The sequence below is a fragment of the Oxyura jamaicensis genome, chromosome 1, assembly GCF_011077185.1.
Source record: "Oxyura jamaicensis isolate SHBP4307 breed ruddy duck chromosome 1, BPBGC_Ojam_1.0, whole genome shotgun sequence".
Taxonomy (NCBI): domain Eukaryota; kingdom Metazoa; phylum Chordata; class Aves; order Anseriformes; family Anatidae; genus Oxyura; species Oxyura jamaicensis.
Genome location: NC_048893.1, coordinates 169,056,150 through 169,080,698, shown reverse-complemented (window position 1 = coordinate 169,080,698; position 24,549 = coordinate 169,056,150). Strand labels below are relative to the sequence as shown.

The 24,549-nt window shown below is 39.1% G+C and overlaps 1 protein-coding gene across 2 annotated transcripts in view; it reads left to right on the top strand.

The window, feature by feature from the left end:
* Positions 1-24,549, top strand: part of TDRD3 (tudor domain containing 3) — a 110,662-nt gene that overhangs the window by 29,910 nt on the left and 56,203 nt on the right. The window contains exons 2-3 of one of the 2 annotated variants that reach the window (XM_035321688.1): positions 11,320-11,404; positions 14,485-14,550. In XM_035321688.1, coding sequence (XP_035177579.1) covers positions 11,320-11,404; positions 14,485-14,550 — 151 coding nt within the window. The remainder of the gene's footprint in view (positions 1-11,319; positions 11,405-14,484; positions 14,551-24,549) is intronic. The other variant, XM_035321697.1, reaches the window with a different exon arrangement.

Genomic DNA, 24,549 nt, shown 5'->3' with positions numbered 1-24,549 from the left:
GCCTTTGGTGAAGAATCCTGCCAAAAGCTGTCTCAACAGCAGTCTTCCCTTCCCCTTCCTGCTGCCTTACCTTCCTGCTTCTTTTCTTCATCCTGCCCACAGGTCTGTCTGACAGCTGTGTGGGGGACATCTTCCCTCTGCAAGAAGTGGCATCTTCACCCACATGCTCACAAGCCTACAAATTTCTAGTCTTCCCTGTGGTCTATGCAGGTTTGCACACAACGGTCTATAATTTCTAGGATAAAAGTGATTGCTCCTTTTAAAAACACTGTGCAATGTTTTTACTGTTTTCTGTTCTTGTGGTACAGGTGTTGATTTAAAAAGGTCAGCAGTTTGTATTTGGGCTCTTGTTGAGCTCATGGGCAAACAGTTTTGTTACTGCTGCTGTTGTTCTAAAACCTTTCCTATTGTAATAGCAATTTGCTTAGACACGTATTTTAACAATAACTTTAGTTTGGAAACCTTCCAAGTCTCAGTTGTAGAGATTTGGTTTAGAAATGAAGGGAAACGTTCAGCCTGTGTATTACTTGCTTTCTTGATCGTTCCTTTTGCATGTCAGTCACTTATCACCCTTGTCATCTGTCAAGCATCTTGCATCTGCTTTGAAAATCTTATTTTGTTGTTACCATTTATCAAATTAATCCTCCAGAATATTTTTTTGATTGCTCTTTCTGCTGACTTCTTTTCGTTTGTGTGGTTGGCATAATTAACCTCCCTTTTCCTTTGAAGCATGCCTGCTAGTTTGTTTTTTACCATGTAAAACACTGCCACATTACTGTTTTGCCCAAGCCATCAGTAATAACGGTATTGGAATGAAACTCTCTGGGAAGCCACGAAAACATGAAGCACATTTTTCATCATGAAATGTTTATTTTCCACAGTTTAATTTTTGATAGTATCTTAAGTATTTTTTTTTCCTGAGCTCTTGGCTGTTTCTTGAAATGGATAGTAACATTTTCTGTATCTATGAGGCCCTCTATGTAGCTATCTAAAAATGTGTATAGCCCTTCTCTGTGCCGTGTAGTCGCTGTAATAAAAAGCCAGTGCGCAGCCACAGGAGCAGAACAAGTTTCCAGCGTGACCCAGACACTCCCAGCCTTACCTACACGGTGGGAAGTAAGTGGTTTCTGTGTCTGCGTTGTGCTGTGACTGATGGTTTCCTCTGGGCTGGGGCACGGGGTTTGTTACTTCAGTAAAGAAAGTTATGCTCTCTGTCTCCTGCATTCATGAGGGACTGAATAAATGGAAACATGCTTGTGTGAGAGAGGCAAAAGTTCCTTCTAGGCTGATGCTAAGCAGCTGGTGGTTGGGGGAAAGGAAAATCTGTTGGTTTTCATCCCCAGATCTTTGTTTGGGGGAAAATCCTGTTGTTTTTCATCCTTTCAATCCACTTAATTCCCTAATTCCTACAAAGTGCTTTGGATTTTGACATGTTTAATATGAAACGTTTAGATGGTGTTGGATCATTGTTAATGTAAACCAACTGTCAAAGTATTGCTTCATAGCTTTTGCTATTGTTACAGAGCTGAAAATAAAGTAGCTGTTTACTTAAGTTTATATAAGCCTTGAGAGCAGTTACTTTGGGGTATACTTTAAAATTGCATTAACAGCACTTCCAGTATATCACAAATAATACCTTGAAAGCGCAGTCATAACATTTAATAAAAGTTATCACATGCATATCAGGCAACTTGGTAGTTTTTATCCCGTGCTTCAGTGATTTCTCAGCTCTCTGACTTTCCCCCGCATACAAATGCGGTTACAAGAGATGAGCATTGCGGCATTCACCGAAGGCCGTCTGAGCGGAGCTTTTTGGAAGCATAGCGAAGTCAACCCAACGGCTGCACAGCCCTGTCAGAGAGGATCCTGATCAGCAGCCTCCTGTCTGCTCACGTGGGGCTCACCGTACCCGTGTACCCCTTCCTGGTGGGTTTCCTGGAGAAGGACAGCAGGCACCCCAAGTCTGGCCCCTCGCAGAACGGGGTGATGTGATGCGCTCTGGCTTCTGCCATCCCCGACTCTTGCTCAGGGCTTTACAGGTGGTTATTTTGTCTTCGCCTGTTGATGACTGAGGTTAAAAAAGGAGAGTTGATTGTGGTCTTCAGTTTTGTTTACACAGTTTATCCAGGATGTGGTGTATGGAATAAATGACACATGGGAAAGAGGAGAGAATCGGGGGGTTTTGATGGTTATGTGATTCGTGATGGGTAACGAAGGTGGTGCTTAGTTCTACGTTTCAATAAACCACAGAGTTAGGTAACTTTTCTGTTGTGAAATGCTTATAAAAATGTTGTGCCAGTCTCATAACAGAATTTTGAACCCTTTTATGTCTTAAGAAATCAAATTGCATTCCCAGCAGTAGTAATTGCAGAGAAGAAAACAGACATGGGAAAAGCATAATGCCACAGACGGGACACTGGGAGGTACTATTATAAGTACTTGAGTGCTTAAAACACTAAAGTGTTTTAAGCTGTGTGTTCTCTGTTGTGGAAGAATCATAGAATGGGTTGGAAGGGACCTTAAAGATCATCTAACTCCAACCCCCTGCCATGGGCAGGGATGCCACCCGCTAGAAGAGGTTGGCCAAGGCCCCATCCAGCCTGGCCTTGAGCACCTCCAGAGATGGGGCATCCACAGCTTCTCTGGGCAGCCTGTGCCAGTGCCTCACCACCCTCTGAGTGAAGAATTTCCTCCTGAAGTCTAATTTAAAACTACCTGCTTTCAGTTTAAGACCATTCTCCTTTGGTCTGTCATTGTCTACTCAAGTGAAGAGTCCTTCTCCATCCTTCTATAAGCCCCCTTTACAGTAAGGCTGCAATGAGGTCTCCATGGGCTCTTCTCTTCTCCAGGCTGAACAGCCCCACCTCTCTGCCTTTCTTCATATAGAAAGGTGTTCCAGCCCTCTGATCATCTTTGTGGCCCACCTGAGGACCCTCTCTAACAGCCTCACATCTTTCTTGTGCTGGGGGTGGGGGCCCCAAACTTGGATGCAGTAGAGTGTGCTGAAAACTTGTTTTCTGTATTTCACTTCTGGAACAGCAATTTCAGGGAGGCTGTCAGGGGAAAATGTATGCACTAGTAATGAAAACGAGGGGAACTGTGTGTGGGTCTGGGGAGGTGTGAGCGGGGTGATGGACTCGTCACGCTAACCTGCTGATGGACTAATGCTTCTGTGGTTGCATGTCCATCGTATTCCAGAATAAATCTGAAACTGTCAGTGGTTAATGAAGCTTTTGTATAAAATTAGTCCTTGTCTTTTAGAAATGGATGAGAAGATGTGTTAGTGAGGGTGCCTAAAAATAGAGGGGTATATGATACGGAACTGGAAGGACCTGGAGTCTTGCAGGCAGTTCTTGTAGTGCTCTCTGGCTTTGGTAACCCCTAGCAGGGTTCCCTCGGTCACCAGATTCCACCTCGGCTGTAAGGCAGCTCCTCTCTGCTCTCCCATACTATTGTAGGTGGGGAAGGAGCTGTTCATTAGGGTCAGCAGCTGCCTCGGAGCCCTGCCCTGTGGGCAGGAGGGGCAAGGCTGGAGAGGCTGCATGGGCAGTAGGGGGCTGCTGCCAGACTCGCCTTGCTCCAGGGTTTTGTGGTGCTTGGTATTGCCTGTGCTTAGGACTGTAAGGGTCCGAAGCTGTTGGTCTTTATCTTTTTTCTTTTCCTTTTTTAATATCCTGGTGTTTATCCAGCCCTCTAGCCTGGAGCAACCTAGGATGAAGTTATGATATTGATATTGCTTAACGCACTTTGGTTATTTTATTTATTTATTTTCTTTCCCGGGACTCTGAGTATTTACTAGGCTTTCTTTAGGTTACAGTTTCACCAACAAAATAGGTTTTATTCCAACTTGTGCTTGCTTCCCTACATGAGGAAACCGCCAGGTCCAACCTTCCCTTGAACACCCCCAGGGACGGTGACTCCACCACCTCACTGGGCAACCCGTCCCAATGCCTGACTGCTCTTTCTGAGAAGAAATGTCTCCTCATTTCCAACCTGAACCTCCCCTGGTGCAACTTGTGGCCATTCCCCCTAGCCCTCTAGTCATATTGCTAATCAGCTGTGAGAAGAGGCTGACCCCCGGCTCCACCAATAGCTGATGTTTTAATTTAAAGTCAAGTGTCATATGCATAAGAGAGGGGTTTAGGTCTTAAATTTGGTCAGCTAAATGCGTGTGTGAGGACTAGAGGTAAGAATGTATTTCTTACGAATGCCTTGCTGTAGTTTTGTCTTGACCTGGGTTGGAGAGTTGGAAACAACACTTAAAAAAGCAGTACAAGCCCAAGAGGGAAAAGGTAGGGAGGGAGCTTGGAGACATGGTTAGTTGCATGGGGAACTCAGGTGCTCTCTTGGCTCTGCAGCAGTTTTATGTATGTCAGTAGTATTTTAAAAATAGGCTTGGTGTCTGTTCATCTAAATACTGATCTAATTGCAACCAAACTTCTGTAATTCTCAGCTTTCTGGATGATGTAAATAAGCGGAATTATGATAGCAAATACTTAAAACGGTGATTTTTTTATTTTTTATTTTTAATAGTGATATAATACAGTCTGTTCTGACTTCTTATCTTTAAGGAGTAAAGCAGGAAAACAATATAGATTAAGTTCCTGTAAGGCAGCTATGAAACTGCATGGACCACACTAGAAAGAATGGCTAAGGTTCACTGCCAAAACATGAGGCATATTCTAGGTCAAGTTTTATTTGATACTGTCATTAAGCACCTGGATGATGGAGCATGACGCTCTGGGCTTAAACACAAGATAAAGCTCCTTAGGAACGCAAAGCTGTTAGTGATCGGGCTTAGAACTCAAAGTAATATTAACAAGTGGGGGGAGTGATGGGAGAATAAAAATACGCCTGGCTAGCTGCGATCACCTGTGTATCTACAAGACACAGAGCAATGTAAGGGGAGGAAATAAGTCTTTGGATGTGATCTTTGAAAAAAGGAATGGCATAGTCTTTTCCCCACGGTTGTGGAGAAAGCAAGAAGGAACAGCAGGTGATGCAGCAGGGTTAGATGTTGGGAAAACGTCACTTTCTTGGGTGTCTGAATAGTAATCGTAAAATTGCCAGGAATGCCACTGACACTACAGTGGAGGTTATTTGTCATTACTGACAGACGTTTGCCTTGCGGATAAAGAAGCAGTTGGCCCTGATTTTGGCAGGATGTTTGAACCCTTTCAAACCTTCCCTGTTCTTCACCTTTTAAGGTCTGTTTTATTTTCACTGGTAGTTTGCATAATACTACACCATCCTTTCAACTTCTGAGCATTTTATTTAAAGAAAGAAAAATGTCGGTTGCTTTCCCAGTGTTGTTATGCAGGTTATAGGGCAAGAAGAAGCCTTATTTTTAAATCTGATTTCCATGTTTAGCATAATAATGTTTTAAAATGTTTTGTATTTTTTTTTAAACAGCTTTAATGATAGTCCCTCAATAAAATTTGTCGTACTGTGGTCTAATTCCTTTATACAACCGAAATTCAGCAGAACATTTTGAAACCCTATCAAAAGAGTACTACAAATTTTAAAACAGCTAGTGTAAAGTGTTCTGCTATGGAGCAATAGTGGCACCCAGCGGTGGTCTCCCACAAGTGCATTAAATTGCACTTGGCTTTGTGAAAATTGTTCTGTCATCCTTCGTGGTGCTAAGTACGAGACATATGAATGCTCTCTACAAATATTTCTGGTTTAAAAGATTACCTTGTAGGTGGCATGACTGTATAAATCTGTTTTCTGTGGGAAGCAATGGAAGGAACATTATGATTTTTGTGTATACACACATAGGAAATAGCAATGTTACATTTACATATAATGAAACTTCGGGATTGTTTCATGTGGCTGACAGAATTACAAGAAATACTGGTAAGGTAGTTTGCCTTTTCTGCTAATGTCACAGTGGTTTTATGAAGAAAAGTGCATCTGATATATGTGAATTTTATACAGCATGTTTCTTGATGTTATTTTCCCTTATTCATTTGTTTCCCTAAAGAAAGTTTCTCCTTTAATAAAGCATTAATTGTAGAAATGATAGGAGAAAAATACTCTTCTAGAAATCCTCTGTAATGTGGTACAGGAAAAGGATTGAAGGTAGCTGAAGATTTTTGGTTGCCCATGAACTGTTAATTGCAAATAGCAAAACCAGCATTTCAAGAAAGCTGCTTGTGCATTAGGAAAGTTGTATACCAGGTGGGTTTAATTCTAGAATAAAGCTTTTAAATTAAACAATCTGCAACTTCTGTGTGTACATGCACATGTGTGGGCACAGAGAGTATTTGATCCAGCAGTATAGAGGAGGCAAGCAAAAATGCGTTTTACTTGATGCCAGGGATTGCTTTTATGCAGGTGGTAATAGTGTAGCCGTAACAAATCTGTCTGTGCAGGGCATGTCAGGTGTGATTTGTTCTTGATGAAGTAAAGCAGACGATAAAATGAGATAGCTAGAGATGCAGTTGCGACTGGTACTACAGAATTACAGCCCCCAGCGACGGGAAATATCAAAAAGGAGAATGGATATTTGTAACATAGAAAAGAAAGGGGGCTGTTAGGGTGATACCATGCTTGGTACAAAAGAGTGGTGGGAAAACAGCTTTAGTTGATCTAATACATTTTTCTATGCATTAGGGAGAATTTCTGCAACTTTTTTCTAAATACGAGCTCATAGCAAACATTTTGACAGAAAAATTGCAGATTTGAATTTATATGTGAATGGTTCACATAGAAAAAGCTGATTCATTATGAATGGCTTGTTTAATAATACTGTTGGTGCAGTGCTCATCCCGAGGTGTAAGAAGGTGCTTTTAGCGTAAAGAGGAGATGCTCTTCTGACGAAAGCTGTTGCTAAGAGGATTGCACTGCTACATGTCTCAGATGAGCCGAGCTGGATGTGTGGGGGAGGAATACGTGAGACAAATATCCCTCGGGTTTAGGCAAACATAATGTGGAAGAACTGCAGTAGAAGCATTTATTTTCCTCTCCCTGCCGTGTTTCCTCTCTCTTCTGGTCTCCTCCCAAGAGAATGATCCACGGATAAAACATCTCAGCCATATGAAGCAGCTTGGAGCCCATTTGATTGTAAACTGATTTTATTTCTTATTTTCTAATACGTATTAACACTTGAAAGCCACAAAATCCCTGTGTGACTCATACAGCATTACTTGGCACAATTCCTTTGAAATCAATACAATTGTTTGCATTACCTCAGTTTATAACTTCGGAGGCTGTACAAGCCTAGTAAGTACTTTTTCCTTAGAAACCAAAAGTTGTTGCAATTTATGCTATTACCGTTACCGGTTCCTTAAAAATTCAGTGATTTACACGAGTGTACACACCCAAGAACACAATTTCCTCAAAAATAGAGTAGCGTTAGGTTGTTTAAGCGTGTGGTGGATAAAGCCAAAAATCAAGCTGCCAGCTGGAAGCTAGCTGCCTCCTTTTAAGCCTTTCAGTCTGATCACCCAGGGTAGTGTTATCTGCATTGCATGTGAAGGAAATATTTTGTCTCCTTGCTGTTGGTGTAAGAAGATGTCAGTGGCCAGCTGCTGGCTAGCCTTTTACTTCTTAAAGGGCTTTGTGGCTCTCGGCTTTTTTCACTCCACACTTCGCAGTCATTTATTTCACCATTCTTTTATCTGCTCCTGCTCCTTAAGCAAATGTGTGTAATTCTGAAATGCTTCTTCAGAAGGAATCCAAGGGGAAACTTGGTGCTGGTGCCAGCAGTGTCCATGTGCCACATTGTTCCTGCTGCCCCCTTCCCTTTCAAAGCAAAGGGAGAAGCAGCAGCTTGGGACAGAGGTGTGCAGAGCAGGGATTAGCCAGGGCACCGAGTTCACGAGCAGGTTCCAGCGGGGTGAGCTAGTTCATGGACGGCTTAGGATTGCCTCCCGGCCCTGGGCAGTAGAAATGTGTTGGGTTAGTGTAATAGGATCACATCGTCGTTCCCCTTGCATTATCTGGGGTTGTGGTAGGTCATGGTATTTTGCTAAATGTGCAGAACAGGTAATATGGGTGCAGGCAATGAGGCACTGAGCTCCAGGGCTGTTCTCTTTGACTCCTGAGGAGTTTTTCTCTGATTTTGTGTTCGGTTCAGATTTTCTTCCTTTCTGTTATAGAGAGAACAAAAAGATCAAGTGACCTTTTGCTATAAAGGTCCTACCTACAGCACATTACATACCCATTAAGCACGTTACCCATCACATACCCATCACAGCACATTAAGAGCAGATTGAAAAGGGAACTCTCTTTCCTCTGGAGTCTGGAAAAATAATTTCAGACATTATAATCCATATGTTTTGAGGATTATGCCTACTGAAGAGCTAATTTTGCCTGTCGTAACTCCCTTTTCATACTTGAGAGATATGGATGTATGTTTCCTTGTACAACTGCATCTATTTTAAAATAAAAAAAAAATACTAGAAATACTGCTTTTATTTATTTTCTCTTAAATAATTTGTGCATCTGTAGCAGGAAATATTCAAGACTAAAACTTAGGTAGTTCTTACAGGAAGTAAAACAGATGGTAAGGAGAACAAATTCTTTTAAGTAAGAACTTTCTGCAAAAAAAGTTGAAGAAAATCTAGACATGCATTTGGAGTACTGCCTGTATAATGCAGTCCGTAAAAGAGTTCCTAGGGCAAAGTAGGAAAGATTGTCTTGACATACCCTATTGCAGACTTCTGTCAAGGTAGGAAAAATGTATGTTTTGGTTACTGAGGGTGTACAACCTTTCTGGGTACGGTTTGTTCCCTACCCAGTACCTGACCATTTATTTCGGATGATATCTGCATTTTTATGTCCCTGTTGCAAAGAAGCAACACCTGAAAAGTTACCGGTTCAGAAATGTTATTCTTTGTCTGTTGAAGTTCTTCAATATAGTTTTGCAGAGATAATTATTGATTTGATCTTTCTTGAAAGTAATTTTGCTCCCGAGAATTGTTCTCATGTATTTAAGTCATTTATGCTTTCAGTAATGAATACCTATATAGTTTAGAGTGGTGTTTTTTTGCTTTTGAAATATCCCCCTTCCCCTCCCCCCCCCGCCTCCCCCCTCCTTTGATGGTTACAGAGCTTGTTTTATTTTTTTAAGTCTATTTTAAAAACTGTGCTTTTAAATCATGCTTTTGCTGAAACGCTGTCGTGCTTGCTTTATCAAGGTAGCAGACGTCCACAGATGTCGTTTGGTTATAGGTTAGTGCCTCTGTAACTCTGATGGAGATTTCAGTGAGGTGTGGGCAATGTGTCTCCAAAATGCTGTTGTTTAAACTAGTGTAAGTCAAAAATGAAAAGCCTTTCCTGCTGTGTGTGTGTATTTATCTTTCCTGGCTCAAAGAAGCCCTCTGAAGTAATGAGACAAACTAACTGCTAAGTTATAAACTGAAAATTTGGACTAAAGCAGAGTGGGATTTTATCAGCTCTGTTTCAGTCTTCACTTTGAAGTGAGAAATTGCAACGTGACTCAGCAGCAAATTTTATGATGGCAGAAGTAATCAATTTTATCCCATCTCAGGAAAATTTAATTCTGTGTCAGATTGTTGTTTACTCGCTAAAAATATTTATTTTTTTTTCTTGCTGGAAAATGTTAGTGTCTACACCTAAGTATGAAACTGTAGCTCATAACAGAATTGCAGTTCTGCTAGTTTCAGCAGAACTGAAGAATTACTTAATTTGCAGAGGAGGAGGAATGTTTCCACATCTTGTCTCAAATTCAGCTCATGGGTTTTGTATTCCCGCCCTGGTACAGCTGATATTCAACTTTGTACTGAAGATAACAGGAGGTAAACTTGTAGCTTTTATGATATTTCTCTTTCTAGAAGTCTGTTGTAATTACTCAAGTCTTCCACTGTGGTTTACGGGGTCCTCCCTATAGGATGTACCTGTTGTAGTTTTCCCTGGCAGAGTGGGAATTGTGTTCCACTTTATTCTGCCTCCAGCTAATGAGGTCCGTCTGCTAATTCCAGGTAGGAATTGCCACTTCGTGTCTTCCCAGGCGGCAGTATGCGAGCTTGGAGACACTGCCTGAGAAATCCTGTGTTCCTATGCAGGCTAACACATCCTGCCACCTTATTCTCAAGTGTGTGCCTTCTATATTAAAAGTCTGTTGTTTCTTTCACATTGTTATATATGCGTTGTTTTTTTTTTTTTTTTCTTTTTTTCCTCTCCTCTTCCTCTTTAGTGCCTTTTTTTTGGTAGTATTCTGTTCCCTGAAGATTTGCTAGATGTCAGTGTCTGACGGCAACAGCTAGTTCCTCTCAGGTGTCTGGGTTAGAGCTCAGCTGGGATCATTAATTAGTCTGGCAAGGCTGTCAGGACTGGAGCTGTTCATGTTATCTGGGCTAGAACTAAAAAGGTCTATCGATTCTTCCTTCACAAGTTTATATTATAGTTATATGTTACACCTGGATGTTATTTTCTTTAAATATTTCTTGAAGTACTATGGAGTGCATATTTTTAATATCAATTAAAATATATTAAGCTTTCTTTCATACATCTTGTGGTGTTCTTTGGGAAATGGTGGTTTCTTGTTAGGTAGTTAGTATGAGAATATTATTTGGGCAAGTACTGTGTTTCACGTTCAGTATCTGGCAATTATCGATCATTGAACGATTGCTGTGGTGTTTAAAGGAAAACTAAGCACTCTGCAGAGAAAACAGCCAGTTAGGTAAGAATGCAAATGGGCTTGAAATAAGTGAGGCAAGATAAATAACAAATATCACAATTTCTGACCGCTCAGGCTAAGCTAAAAGCATCTTTTTCTAAGTGTTGTTGAAAGTCATAATAGGTCAGCCCTTTTGAATATATTAGCCAAATCCTTTTATAATGGAATAACTTCCTTAGTTTTCAGATGAACAAACTTTATTTATTAATTGTATCGAATGGCGGTATTCTGTTGCCAGTCCTTTTGACCCTTTAACTGTATCATCTTGCTCTTTAGAAACAGATGTGGTTTGTTTCTTTTTGTTTTGTTTTTTGCTTGATATTTTTTTTTCCTTACAAATGCATGAGTATGTCAATATAACACTGAGTAATGCCCAAGTGGTTGATTTTTTTTTTTTTTTTTTGAAACCAGGCTCCTGTAATCTGGGGTGTGGGTGTGTGTTGAAGATGGTTGCTGTTATTTTGTGAAAAGAAAAAATGTATCTCTTAATCTTACCTCAGTGTAAAGGAATTGACTACATGAAGTCTTTATCTTATTTGTTTAAGCTATGCTTCACTAGCATAGCATAGAAAATAGAAGCTAAAAATAATCTTTTCCTGCAGAACAAATGTTTGGCTACTATATAAATAATGTGATATTCTAATATATATATATATATTCTTCTTTAACAGGTATCTTTCAGATGAAGGAATCGAAGCTTGTATAAGTTCATCTGAAAAAGTCAATACAAATGACATTATCCTAGTTGCCCTTAATGTAAGTTATGATTGTGAACTTTTTTTCTGACAAATCATGCAAAAAAACAATATATCTAATGGGTCAGGTATAAGTGTGTGAGGCTAATTAAATATACAGTTGTCTGTGTGATTTATGTAAAGGACAAGGTACCTTCCTCCCTCCTGGCATATATGAATTATTTCTTGATTTTATGTGGCTATGACCCCTATTCCAAACTGTGAAACCTGGGGGGAGAAAAATGAACATAATTTGTGGTAGGAAAATATGTTTGTTTCAAATTTAAATCTAAAGTCAATGTGCAAGCAATAATAAAATCAGAACTGCTGTGTATGGACATGGGCATGAAATTATAGCGCAAGCTATTAGTTTGTTGGGATGAGTAAAACATCCTTAGTTTGACTTCTGGGCATGCTATTCTTTAATATTCTTTATACGATGTGTACGTTTTTATGTAATTACAAACAGTTGCTTGATTTACTGTAGAAATCTGGATTGGTCATAATTATTTTTGCTGACAAGGAAATTCACAGATACATTGTGCGTTTCCAGCTTGTTTGATGGATAATCAAGATCAAAATAAAACAGAAATGTTATGCAAGTATTCAAAGCCAGTTTAATTGACTATCAGTGTTTTCTCATTGTCAGTTGTTTTGATGCCCAGAAGATTAAGTTGCCTCTTGGTTAAGTTAGGGAAAAGTGGTGTGGCTTGAAAGACAGTATAAAAATGAGTTTAGATTCCATCTCTCAAAAACTGACACCTCTCATTAACTGTTAGAGTACTTTCGGACAAAAGAAACCAAGAAAGAAGACAACTTAGGTGTTTCTGTGAATTGCTGAAATAAGTATGAAATGGACTTAACGTTGCCTTCAGTTCTTCAAATGCTTTTATTTTGTATAAGATCTTGCAACAGACTTGAAGTGTTTTCCCCTTCCTGCTGCTGTGGTTGCAAAGCATCCTGCTGGAGAGTTGTCAATTGTATGGATACAGAACATTGCAGAACAGTTTATAGAAGTTTGTGTGCTATTCAGAGATAAATAACTGACAGATGACAGATTGGTTTCATCATGTGGGCTCAGATTGAAAACCAAATGTGCTTTTTTTATCGCTCTATGGCTATGTTTTGCGATAGAAAACAATTTGAACATCTATCCGCTCTTTTACTGTATTCACTCTGAATATCTGCAGAGCATCCCTGCAATTACTTTTATTCCCTACAGGATGCCAGTGTTACTCAGCCAAAAAAATGGAATGAAGCACCTGTTTGCTGCATTTTACATGCTAAAATATAGTGCTACTCAGTTCTAGATACAGTAGTTCATTGGCATGTGTTAATGGCAAGTTAGTATAAGTTCTAGTAGTAATTCTGCTTAGCTCTTCTTTTGAAGGAAGTGTTTGTGACCAGAATGAATAAGCAGGAATCTGCAGCAGCATGTTCTATTTTAAACAGGCTTATTTCAAGCCAAGGAATTTAGAAAATATAAGTGTTTCAGTCTGCGCTACTGTTTTTTGTTTTGTTTTTTTGTTTGTCTTTTTAGTCTTAACAAATTTAAGTGCACCGTAGAATCATTAAAGTTGGGGGAGACCTCCAAAATCATCTGGTCCAACCATTCACCTACCACCACTATCACTGAGTAGACCATGTCCCCAAGCACCACATCCAACCTTTCCTTGAACACCCCCAGGGACAATGATGCCACCACCTCCCTGGGCAACCTGTTCCAATGCCTGACTTCTTTTTCTGAGAAGAAATGTCTCCTCATTTCCAACCTGTACCTCCCCTGGCACAACTTGAGGCCATTCTTTCTAGTCCCATCACTAGTTACCTGTGGGAAGAGGCTGACCCCCAGCTCCCCAGAGCTTCCTTTCAGGCAGTTGTAGAGAGCAATTAGGTCTCCCCTGAGCCTCCTCTTCTCCAGACCAAAGAACCCCAGTTCCCTCAGCCGCTCCTCACAGAACTTGTATTCTAGGCCCTTCACCAGTTTTGTAGCCCTTCTCTGGATGTGCTCCAGGGCATCAATGTCCTTCTTGTAGTGAGGGGCCCAAAGCTGAACACAGCACTCGAGGTGTGGCCTCACCAGAGCTGAGTACAGGGGAATTATCATTTCCCTGGTCCTGCTGGCTACACTATTCCTGATACAGGCTGTTGGCTTTCTTGACCACCTGGTCACACTGCTGGCTCATGTTCAGGTGAGCATCAACCAACACCCCCAGATTCTTTTCCTCTGCACAGCTTTTGAGCCACTCTGCACCAAGCCTGTAGTGTTGCATGGGGCTGTTGTGGCCAAAGTGCAGGACCCGGCACTTAGCCATGTTGAACCTCCTCCCACTGGACTCTGCCCATCGATCAAACCTGTCCAGGCCCCTCTGCAAAAACTTGATGTGTAAAGTTTAATTAGTTTTTATTCCATTTCCTATTTTAACACGCTGCACATATAAGCCATCCAGGTTATCCTTTTGTCATGCATCATCCTGATTGATATGCTTGTCCAAACTGTAGTTAGGGGAAGGTGTTTTTGTAGAGATTTATTCCTTTGATCATATGAGTTCTTCAGTTAAATACTGTCAACAGCTGTGTTGCATAGTTGCTGAATAATGTCATGTAGCTGTTTACCTTGCTTCCAAAAGAAATAATCAGACAGACATTTAAGTTGAAAAGCATTTAATAGAAATGTGATGTAGACTTTCACTCTAGGTTTAATTGCAGAAATGTTCCCAACCTTTTATGATGGATTTGTACGTGTAAAAACACAAAAATTAAAAATGCTTTTCTCTTAAGTGCCAGATGAAGAGGGAGGAAGTTTGCCTGTATTAAACATCAGAGCTGAGTCTAATAAATAAGCATTACTTAGTCATTTCTTTTCAATGATTAAAAACATTTTTAACTGTCTTTGAAAATGTGTTGAAAATTACTTCTAAGTTGTTGATTTTTTTAATCTTATATAGAGGGTTAGAGGTTGGAGGGACTTTTTTAATATTATACAAGTGATTGGTGGTATAGAAGAAATGCACTTTTTGCTTTTTATGATACTTTTTTTTTTTTTTTTTTATAATGGGATATTTTAGGTTAATATTCTCTTGTCTTCTCTGTTAATTTCAGACAGATTTAAGAACTATTGGCAAGAAATTCCTCCCCAGTGACATAAATGGTGGAAAGGTGGAAAAGGTAGACAATATTAACTTACTTTTTTGTTGTGATTTCTGTTTGATGACAGTCTTCTGCACTGCATTAGTCTGTTTTTGTCATTACTCAACATACAAATGAAGCCAATATTTGAGTACATTACAGAATAAATATATTTACATTAGTTTGCTCACTATGCTTTATAATGAAGACTTTTTACTTCTGAACTTTGAAATGCTTAAATAAACATGAATGATCCTAACAACTTCCTTTTTACTCATAAACAGTTTAACCTCTTTGATCTTGACATAGTATCAAAAATTCTTTTTTTTTTTCCCTTTAGTCTTGTGAGTGCAGCAAAGCAGGTTAGGAATAAAGGAAATAACTGTATAATTATGATACATAATGATAAATGTTGATACTGTCTTCACAGTATCCTCAGATAAACACGATTAAGGTTATAAACTTTGTCATTTACCTGTGGTTGTGAAGCTTATGGGTTACGTGGATAAACCATGTCAGATGATGCAATGCTTTATATTCCACAGGATAGTATTATATTCAAAGTTCAGGTATGCCAGATTGGTTAGATAAAAATTCAATTTGACCTCATTGGTATGCCCTTTCTGTTTTCTTCCTTGCATTAATTTAAGAGAGTTGAATGAAGGAGTTTTTATTTTAAAGCTAGTGGTAGTTCTCCATGCAAATCATTATCCCTAATTTCCCAGTATTGATGATATGTATTTTTGATGTGAAAGTTCTTGAGAAACATACTTCATTACTGTTGAAATTCGCTATAGCAATAAATCAAGGCAGCATTCTTTTGAGAAAGCAAGATTGATGAGAGAGACTGTTTAAGAGCTTTTGGATTTATTTCTGCTGATGCTATTGTCTGAATGGGGTGGTGACTGATGTACCACAAGCTTCTGTAACAACAGAGGAACATCATTGTCATCTATGAAAAGCCCACTTGAGAGATACCATGATTGGACGATAGTTCATAGTGGTTAGCCAGACACCAGTCCATCCATGGAATAACGCATAGTTAAAGATATTTCAGTGCTTAAAGCTTTTTTTTTTTTTCCACCTAGAAAAAGGAAAAAAAAATCTAGTCTTTTTCTTATATTTATGATTTTAATATTTTTCTTCCCCTTCGGCATTCTGTTTTTCAAGTATGGAAAACAAAATACTTCTCGTCATCTGTTTTTACACTGCTCATTTTGCAGTTGCTTAATTGAGTATTGAATTTTGCACTTCAGATCATGTAATATTGACAAAATCTAAACATATTTGGTTAAATACTTCAACAAGGCCAAGTGCAAGGCTCTGTACCTGGGTCGGGGCAATCCCAGGCACAAATACATGCTGAGCGGAGAATGGAATGAGAGCAGCCCAGAGGAAAATAGACCTGGGGGTGTTGGTTGCTAAAGAACATGAGCAGGCAATGTGTGCTTGCAGCCCAGAAAGCCAACTGCATCCTGGGCTACATGAAAAGAAGCATGGCCAGCAGGTTGAGGGAGGTGATTGTCCTTCTCTACTCTGCTTCTGAAGAATCCTCCTAGGGTTCAGCTCTGGGACCCTCAGCATAAGAAGGACATAGACATATTAGGTATGTCCTGCAGGACATGGGCCTAGTAATGAGTCCAGAGCAGTCAAGAGTGACAGCATGGGGCTGGAGCACTTCGGTGAAGACAGGCTGAGGGAGTGAGTTGGGATTGATCACCCTGGCGAAAAGAAGGCAACAGGGAGACCTTATAGTGGACTTCCAGTACTTACAGGGGTCCATAAGAAAGATGGGCAAGGACTCTTTACTATGAGGTGTTGTGATAGTCCAAGGGGTAACAGTTTTAAGCTAAAACAGGGCAGATTTAGTTAATATGAGGATAATTATTATTATTATTATTTTTTATTTTTTTTACTGTGAGGGTGGTGAGGCACTAGTGGAACAGGTTGCCGAGAGAAGTTGAGGATTCCCCATCCTGGAAGTGATTAAGGCCAGGCTGGATGGGGCTTTGAGCAATCTGGTCTGGTGGGAGGTATCCCTGCCCATGGCAAGGGGGCTGGAACTAGATGATCTTTAAGGTCCCTTCCAACCCAAACCGTTCTATGATGAATGTAATTCTCCAAGTATCGTTGGGTGCATGATAATGCTTTTCATACTTAGTTTTGCTATTGAAACATGGTTTCAGTTGGAAGTGACTTCAACAGTGTTTTTTTTTTTTCATAGGTTTGTTGCATTACTGTTGGGTTTCTTTAGAGGTAGCTGTTCAGGTGTTAACTTGAGAATATACCTAGTAAATTCTCCCTTTTAGTGCCAGTAGAGGTTATGGAGCAGATCATCCTGAGTGCCATCACACGGCACATACATGACAACCAGGTACTCAGGCCCAGGCAACATAAGTTTATGAAAGGCAGGTCTTGCTTGATGTACCTGACCTCCTTCTAGGGCAAAAGGTAACACACTTAGTAGATGAGGAATAGGCTGTGAATGTTGTTTGTCTAGACTTTAGTAAAGCTTTTGACACGGTTTCCCACAGCATCCTTCTGGAGAAGCTGGCTGCTCATGGCTTGGATGGTTGTAAAAAACTGTCTGGGTGGCCAGGCCCAAAGTGTAGTTGTGAATGGTGTTAAATCCAGCGGGAGACTGGTCACTAATGGTTTCCCCAGGGCTCACTACTGGGGCCAATTCTGCTTAGTATCTTCTTAAATGATCTGGACAAGGGGATCAAGTGCACCCTCAGTAAGTTTGCTGATAACACCAAGTTGGGTGGGAGTGCTCATTTGCTTGAGGGTAGGAGGGCTATGACACCTATGCAATTGAATTACTAACAGAAAACAAAGGCTTGATACTAGTTTATTGTAAGATTTATGTGGTTGTTCAAGGTAGGAAATGTGTATGGTGTCTTATAGTCATAGGACCAGTGAAAAAAGAATTTAAAGTTCATGTACTTACATTTGGAGCTCTGGACAATGTACGTTGGATATGAACTTGTTTAGATTAGCTGTTTTGACTAAACAAACAATTTTAAGTGTGTTGTAGACATAGGAAATACTGGAGGTAATTTTTTTCGATCTTGGCTTTCGGAGTGCTTCAGATTGCAATGTAAAAAACAAGTCACTGCACTTAGATGACAAGACTTAGAGTGTTGTTATTGCAAAAGATCTTGGAAATTATGCATTTCTTGTTAGATTGTGGGGAAAACTTAAAAGTGTGACCTTTATGCTTGGAGATATGTTTTGTTGATTTGTGCAAAATTTAGTATATTTTAACAGATGAGTTGGGGGGCGGAAAGAGTGGTTATTGATTGATTTATGTTGACTTACTGAGGTAGAGGGTAAGCAACTAATTTGTAGATCAACAGCCTTTTAATTTAAGGTTATCCAGTGTATGTTCAGAACTAAAATTGTCCACTGAAAAAGGAAAAATGTGATAAGAGGGAAATAATGATTAGGAAGAGTAATGATGTGATTTCAATGATTTAAAATCCAGACTCATGGATTTCAATATAAAGGAGGCTCTTAAATTAAAGATGTAATCAAGAGATAAATGGTATTTTTTTTCTAGCTTGATAGTTTGCCTCCATTTTCAGTATGGATGTTCTAACTTCTGTGGCAAAATAGGGAAGGTGTATAAAAGTTGTGATGACTGTGTCTGAGGAAGCAAAAGTTCCATGTATAAAATAAGAAATCATGTATTTGGGGACTGACAGTCCTGCCGTAGGCTTACAACTCTCACTTGGGAGTCAATGCAGAGGAGACAAAATTGTTTACAGGCAACTGGAACATCTATAACCAGTGCAATGCGGCTGCAAAAAGGAAAGTGGAATTAAGATGTGTTCTGAGACACCTCTAGATCTGGGAAGACATTGCTGAGGTTTTGTTGCAGCTGACAATCGTATAATTTTGGTAATTGTTTTTGAGAACGGTAAAATTCAGATCCTGTGAGTAGAAGGGAGTATTACTTGAAATCAGGGAGGAGGTACAGAGTTTGTAAGCATATCAGAAAGAAGGAAGTAATAAAAGAGGAGTACGATTAGTTTAAATTGGAAGAGAATTTTTGGTGGAGAATTTGATTTAAACTAGTCAAGAAATCTAGATTAAAAACTAAAAAAAAAAAAAAGCTTAATAATCAGAGCAATAGTATTCTGGAACATCTTTTCCCTGTAGCAGTTTTAATTTTTTTTGTTTTTAAGGCATCTGTCGTTGTTAGTGAATAGAGCTTGATATATTTCTGCAGGGGGTTAATGTCTTACCATTGATGGGGATGGAAGACTGGATAGTAGGATTGAGTGCTGCAGGAATCCAATCCAAATTTTTTAAAATGAAAGTTTGCTTGATTCAAGGTACTTCTATTTCCCATGTAGTCAGGTAATTGAGAGAAATGAGTTTGTATCTATTCCTTTCATTTTCAGTCGTAAAGAGTAAAAATACAAACAGTGGGAAAGAGCTTTTTTGTTTGTTTGTTTGTTTTTTTCTTGTAGATAACTCGTAGCAACAGTGATGGGGGTTTTGAGAAGCCAGAGGAAATGGGATGAAGGAAAATTGTGGCACACATTCATTTTTGTCTTATTATTTCTTAAATTCCAAACTTGTCTGCTTCTGTTGACACTGCTAAGGAGATTGGACTTCCTATGTGTGAACTTTTACTAAAATTTAGTTTGTTTAATTTTAAAATTTAGCTTAGTTTTCTTACTTTAATCAACTTTTTTATTTAAATCATAGCTTTTAAATGGTTATTCTAGGAAAAAAAAACAACTCTATAAACCTTTTGCTGGAGAAAGGTAATCCTCCAGCTTTAGAAAAGAAGTATGGACTGTAAAGAAAGTCTGGGAATTACTTTTTTATAGCTTTTAGCACAAACTAGTAGATAGTACACTGATCTTTGCTTTGCTAATGATACAGTTTTCATTTAGTAAAGTTAGGCAAATCTGACTACTTAATAAGTGCTGCTGCCTAGTTTGAGATGTGTAAAAAATATTACTTGTTTGTGTAATCTCTCAGTAGAAAGTACCTGTGGTTCAGAAATGCTTCAGGAGGGTAGAAAAATTACACATTTCTGTTGTTCCTCCTATATAAAACTAGAATCAGAGTATGTATCTGTATCTTGAACATACATTTTTCCTCTTGCATGAAAATAACTTTTTTGTAGCATTAAGACAATAGGCAAATATTTTCGTAAAAGACAGAATAGAGTCTAAATGTGAAGCAATATGGGCAGTTGACCATATAGTTGATTGTCAACTTTAGTCACTGATACACAAAAATATTTTATTCACTCATTTATATCTGTTTTGCACGGCCTTAAAAATCTATATAACCGCCATTAACCACAAGATGGCCACATTTGCATAGGATTTAAGAAGGCTGTACCCTTACATTTCCATCCAGATGACTGTATGCCAATGAATATATGTGAAGTATTCTTAATGTAATGAAGATGCAAGGAAGTCTGTTATGACAAGTTATAATATACAATTTAGTAATGATGTTACATCTAGGGTATAGCTTCATTTTCTTTTGAGTATGTATGCTCTATTACAATTGAAACATTCCACAAGTGTTCAGAAAGGATTGCATTTCTGACATCAGAGAAATGCTTTGCAAGTACTGACAGGCTGATGGTAAGCAGTTAGGATATAACTTGCTACATATTTTAGTTACTGTTTGAAGCGACTCATACACTTCCCAATTTCTGCCAATACATTAGTATAACTAACAGTGCTTAGTTGCCTTCTACCATCTCTTTGATTGTGGATGTCACGGTTTCCTACAGCCTTTTTTATTTTGTTTAAGACACGACTGAATTTGCTGTTCCAGTTAGAACTGCTCTGCATTAAAAAACTTCAGTCTTGAGGTGGTTGTATTTAGCTTCCATTGAGAGCGATTGCTCTGTGTTTGAAGGTGCATATGTCAAAAATGAATTTTTCATCGATCTTTTATAATTGAGATGATTTTGACAGGCTTTGGTACTTGTGGCTGTGCATGCAGTTATATTGACAGATCGAACTGAGTGATAGTCTGTCTAGAGAGAGCTATTTAGCAGCATTAGGTAAGCTCTCATCCTTGAACTCTTCACCTTTTCAATGTTTTGATCGTGTTCTTAGCTCCTAATTCCTATTTCAGGAGCTTTAAAGAGGCATGATTCTATCTGTATTTTTGAGAAAAAGCAGATAATGGTAGATATAATAGATATAGCAAAGTCCTTGTGAAAGGTTGACTTTTTAGCTTTCAAATGAGGTTGAGTGCATCAAAGCAATGCCTCTAGGCAGGTGGTATCTTGAAAGCAGTAGGTTATAGTCTAGCTGTTATATTGCTATAAATCATTAGCTAGCTATTGGGAATTGTTTGACCTACAGATTTGACCTCTGTAACTTTGAGATCAGAAGGGACTGATTTATTAGAAGATTTTCTACCTTGATCACAGTCCTTTTAGTATGCTTCTGGTTCTAGCTTGATCTGGAACATCTCTTGTTGTAAGGATAATTATTGCCATCTTGTTTGTGTGCAGCAGTGTCTTAACTTGATGACCCTGTGGCAAGTGTAAGTACTGTTTGAAGACCACTGCTATTAAATAGCTTCAGTGACTTCTGGGTTTTGCTGGAAGGGCATTTTATTTGTTCTACATAATATATACAATCTACTAGTATATATACTATAGTATATACTATATATATACTATATATATATATACACTATATATATATATACTATATATATACTATATATATATAGTATATATATATATACTATATATACTATCTACTAGTCAGAGTATATAGTTAATATTACAGACTCTTTTTCTGAACACAATGTGAAGTACTTAAATGTTTCTTTGTATTGACGAAGCCTATGAGTTAACTAAATATGAGTAAATTATGTTTTAATCTATTTAAACTGTGTCTAGAAAGACCTGAGTACATTGCATCACGTAATAATGTGGGTTTTTGTTTACTCTGGTTTCATTTTTTCCATTGTTCTTCTTTATCAGAGTCATGTATGTTCTTGAATTAGCGCTGATGGGTTTTGTGGGTGAAGAGGAAGGAGTGGTATGTCTCACTGACTTTTTATACTACACTTATATGAGGTTTTATCTACAAATACAAGCTGAGGAAATCTAGGCTTTGTCTAATCATGGTCTGCTTGACAAATGGTTCTTTAAGTAGATGCACTTCATTTTGAAATTATGAAGGTGGTCTTAAAAGTCTACACTTGAATGATTTTGACAAATACTTTGCTTAAAGTCTCAGTAGAATGAAAAAGAAACACATTACTAAAGTCAGTAAAAGACATCAAAGAGAAGGGTGATGTACTGAAATCAGGAAGCTGAAAAGGGCTGCGAACAAAGTAATTCTATCATCTTTCACATTGCAGATTGGCACAAATTTAAAATACATTGTAGTTATAAAATGTTAAAAGTATTTTAAAATAGTGTTATAGAAAAAAGTAGCTTACTCTGGAAATTCATTATCACTTGATAACATATATGCCTTACTTCTGCCTGTGAATTCATTAAGCCACATCTTCCAGTCACTACCTTTTGTCTCATTCTCCCGTTTCAAGGTCAAGAGTTGTGATTTATCCAGTAGTTTTCACATAAATAAATCTTAAACTTTCAGTATGAATATTATAATGTCATTGTATAGCACAATACTATATATTGTATAAGGTGATAACTGTATTTTTCACATTGAAAAACTAAGATTATTCATTAATATGTGTGCAGTTGCTTGTCCAGTTAGCAAATATTTTTGGAGCAACTGTTTTCTTGTATATAGTCTTCCATACAATCTTTCTTCTTCATGACAAAGTGACATGCTTAGTGGATGAGGGAGAGGCTGTGGATGTGGTCTACCTTGACTTCAGTGAGGCATTTGACACAGTTTCCCACAGCATTCTCCTGAAGAAGCTTGCTGCTCTTGGCTTGGACTGGCGTATGCTTTGTTGGGTTAAGAGCTGGCTGGCTGGGCCCAAAGAGTCATGGTTAATGAAGTTAAATCCAGTTGGAGGCTGGTCGCTAGTGGAGTCCCCCAGGGCTCAGTACTGGGGCCAGTCCGCTTTAACATCTTCATCGATGATCTGGATGAAGGGATCGAGTGCACCCTCAGTAAGTTTGCAGACGACACCAAGTTGGGTGCGTGTGTCGATCTGCTCGAGGGTAGGAAAGCTCTGCAGGAGGATCTGGATAGGCTGGACCGATGGGCCGAGGCCAACTGTATGAAGTTCAACAAGGCCAAGTGCCGGGTCCTGCACCTGGGGCCCAACAACCCCAAACAGCGCTACAGGCTGGGAGATGTGTGGTTAGAAAGCTGCCTGTCAGAGAAGGACCTGGGAGTCTTGGTTGACAGTCGGCTGAATATGAGCCAGCAGTGTGCTCAGACGGCCAAGAAGGCCAACAGCATCCTGGCTTGTATAAGAAACAGCGTGGCCAGCAGGTCCAGGGAAGTGATTGTCCCCCTGTACTCAGCTCTGGTGAGGCCGCACCTCGAGTACTGCGTTCAGTTTTGGGCCCCTCGCTACAAGAAGGACATGGAGGTGCTTGAGCGAGTCCAGAGAAGGGCTAAGAAGCTGGTGAAGGGTCTGGAGAACAAGTCTTATGAGGAGCGGCTGAGGGAGCTGGGACTGTTTAGCCTGGAGAAGAGGAGGCTCAGGGGCGACCTTATTGCACTCTACAGGTACCTGAAAGGAGGCTGTAGCGAGGTGGGGGTTGGTCTATTCTCCCACGTGCCTGGTGACAGGACGAGGGGGAATGGGCTAAAGCTGTGCCAGGGGAGTTTTAGGTTGGATCTTAGGAAGAACTTCTTTACTGAACGGGTTGTTAGCCACTGGAATTGGCTGCCCAGGGAAGTGGTTGAGTCACCATCCCTGGAGGTCTTTAAAAGACGTTTAGATGTAGAGCTTAGGGATATGGTTTAGTGGAGGACTTGTTAGTGTTAGGTCAGAGGTTGGACTTGATGATCTTGAGGTCTCTTCCAACCTCGATGATTCTGTGATCCCATATTATCATTTAGGTAATGCCTTCATTCTTATGTTCCATATAGTACAGTTGTAGTTTGCTCTTTCTTTGGGATTGTGCAACATAGTTATTTTACCAGAATCTAATGACTTTCATCTTAAAAAAAGTGCAAGAGAGCCGTGTGAAACCTGTGGCTTGAAGGAGCTGTGAGCAACCACTGCAGCGTGGTCTAGAGAGCTTTTAACTTTGGGTTGATGAACACTCGCGAATGTAAAAATGGTACCTACACAGTCTTGTTATTACTGGGTGTGATGTGACTCTTCATTGTGCTCAGTGAGAACAGCTACTTGGAAACTTAAATATTAACCTTGCCTTTGTGTGTCTTTTTAGCTTGGCCAAGTTAAGAGGATTTTATATGGTGTGTTACAGTGTTTCTTTCAAGTAGTCCATTCAAAGACTACTGGCATAGGTCTTCTGGATTCACCTGGAATTTTGTGATGGTAGTCCTCCTTCCTGCCATCACTATATGGTCATTTTATGTGGTGAGAGGGAAACTGAACTGAATTGAGACAGGGAAGCTCTAAGAACCTGATTAAGTCTGTATAAACAAATAGGTTGTTAATATAGTGTAGTTACTTAAGAGTACCATTCTTCTATTCTTCTTTTGCACCTGTTTCTTTGAAGTAACATGTAATTTTCATCATTAAAGAAGCAGACATTATTGTCTAAGCTCGACAAATGTGCAGCTGTGCTTTATTGTAATGCATGCTTGATACAGTGTACAAGAAAACCTGAATCTATTTGCATATATATTCATAGTTAGCCTAGCTATAATTTCTTTGCACTCCAGAATTGTAAGGGGTCTATCAAACAGTTATTTAAAAACAAAAACACGTGCCCAGAACTAAAATTTACTTAACACTTATGAAAGAAATTGCAATCATAATAAAGTTACTTTTCAGCTGAGTACCAGATCTAGTTGTGGTCAACTAGGAGTGCTTCTCACATAACTAACACTTTAACACTTCTTTATTTGTACTTGGAAAGCATTGTTTTTTTTTTTTTTTTTTTTTTTTTTTTTTTTTTTT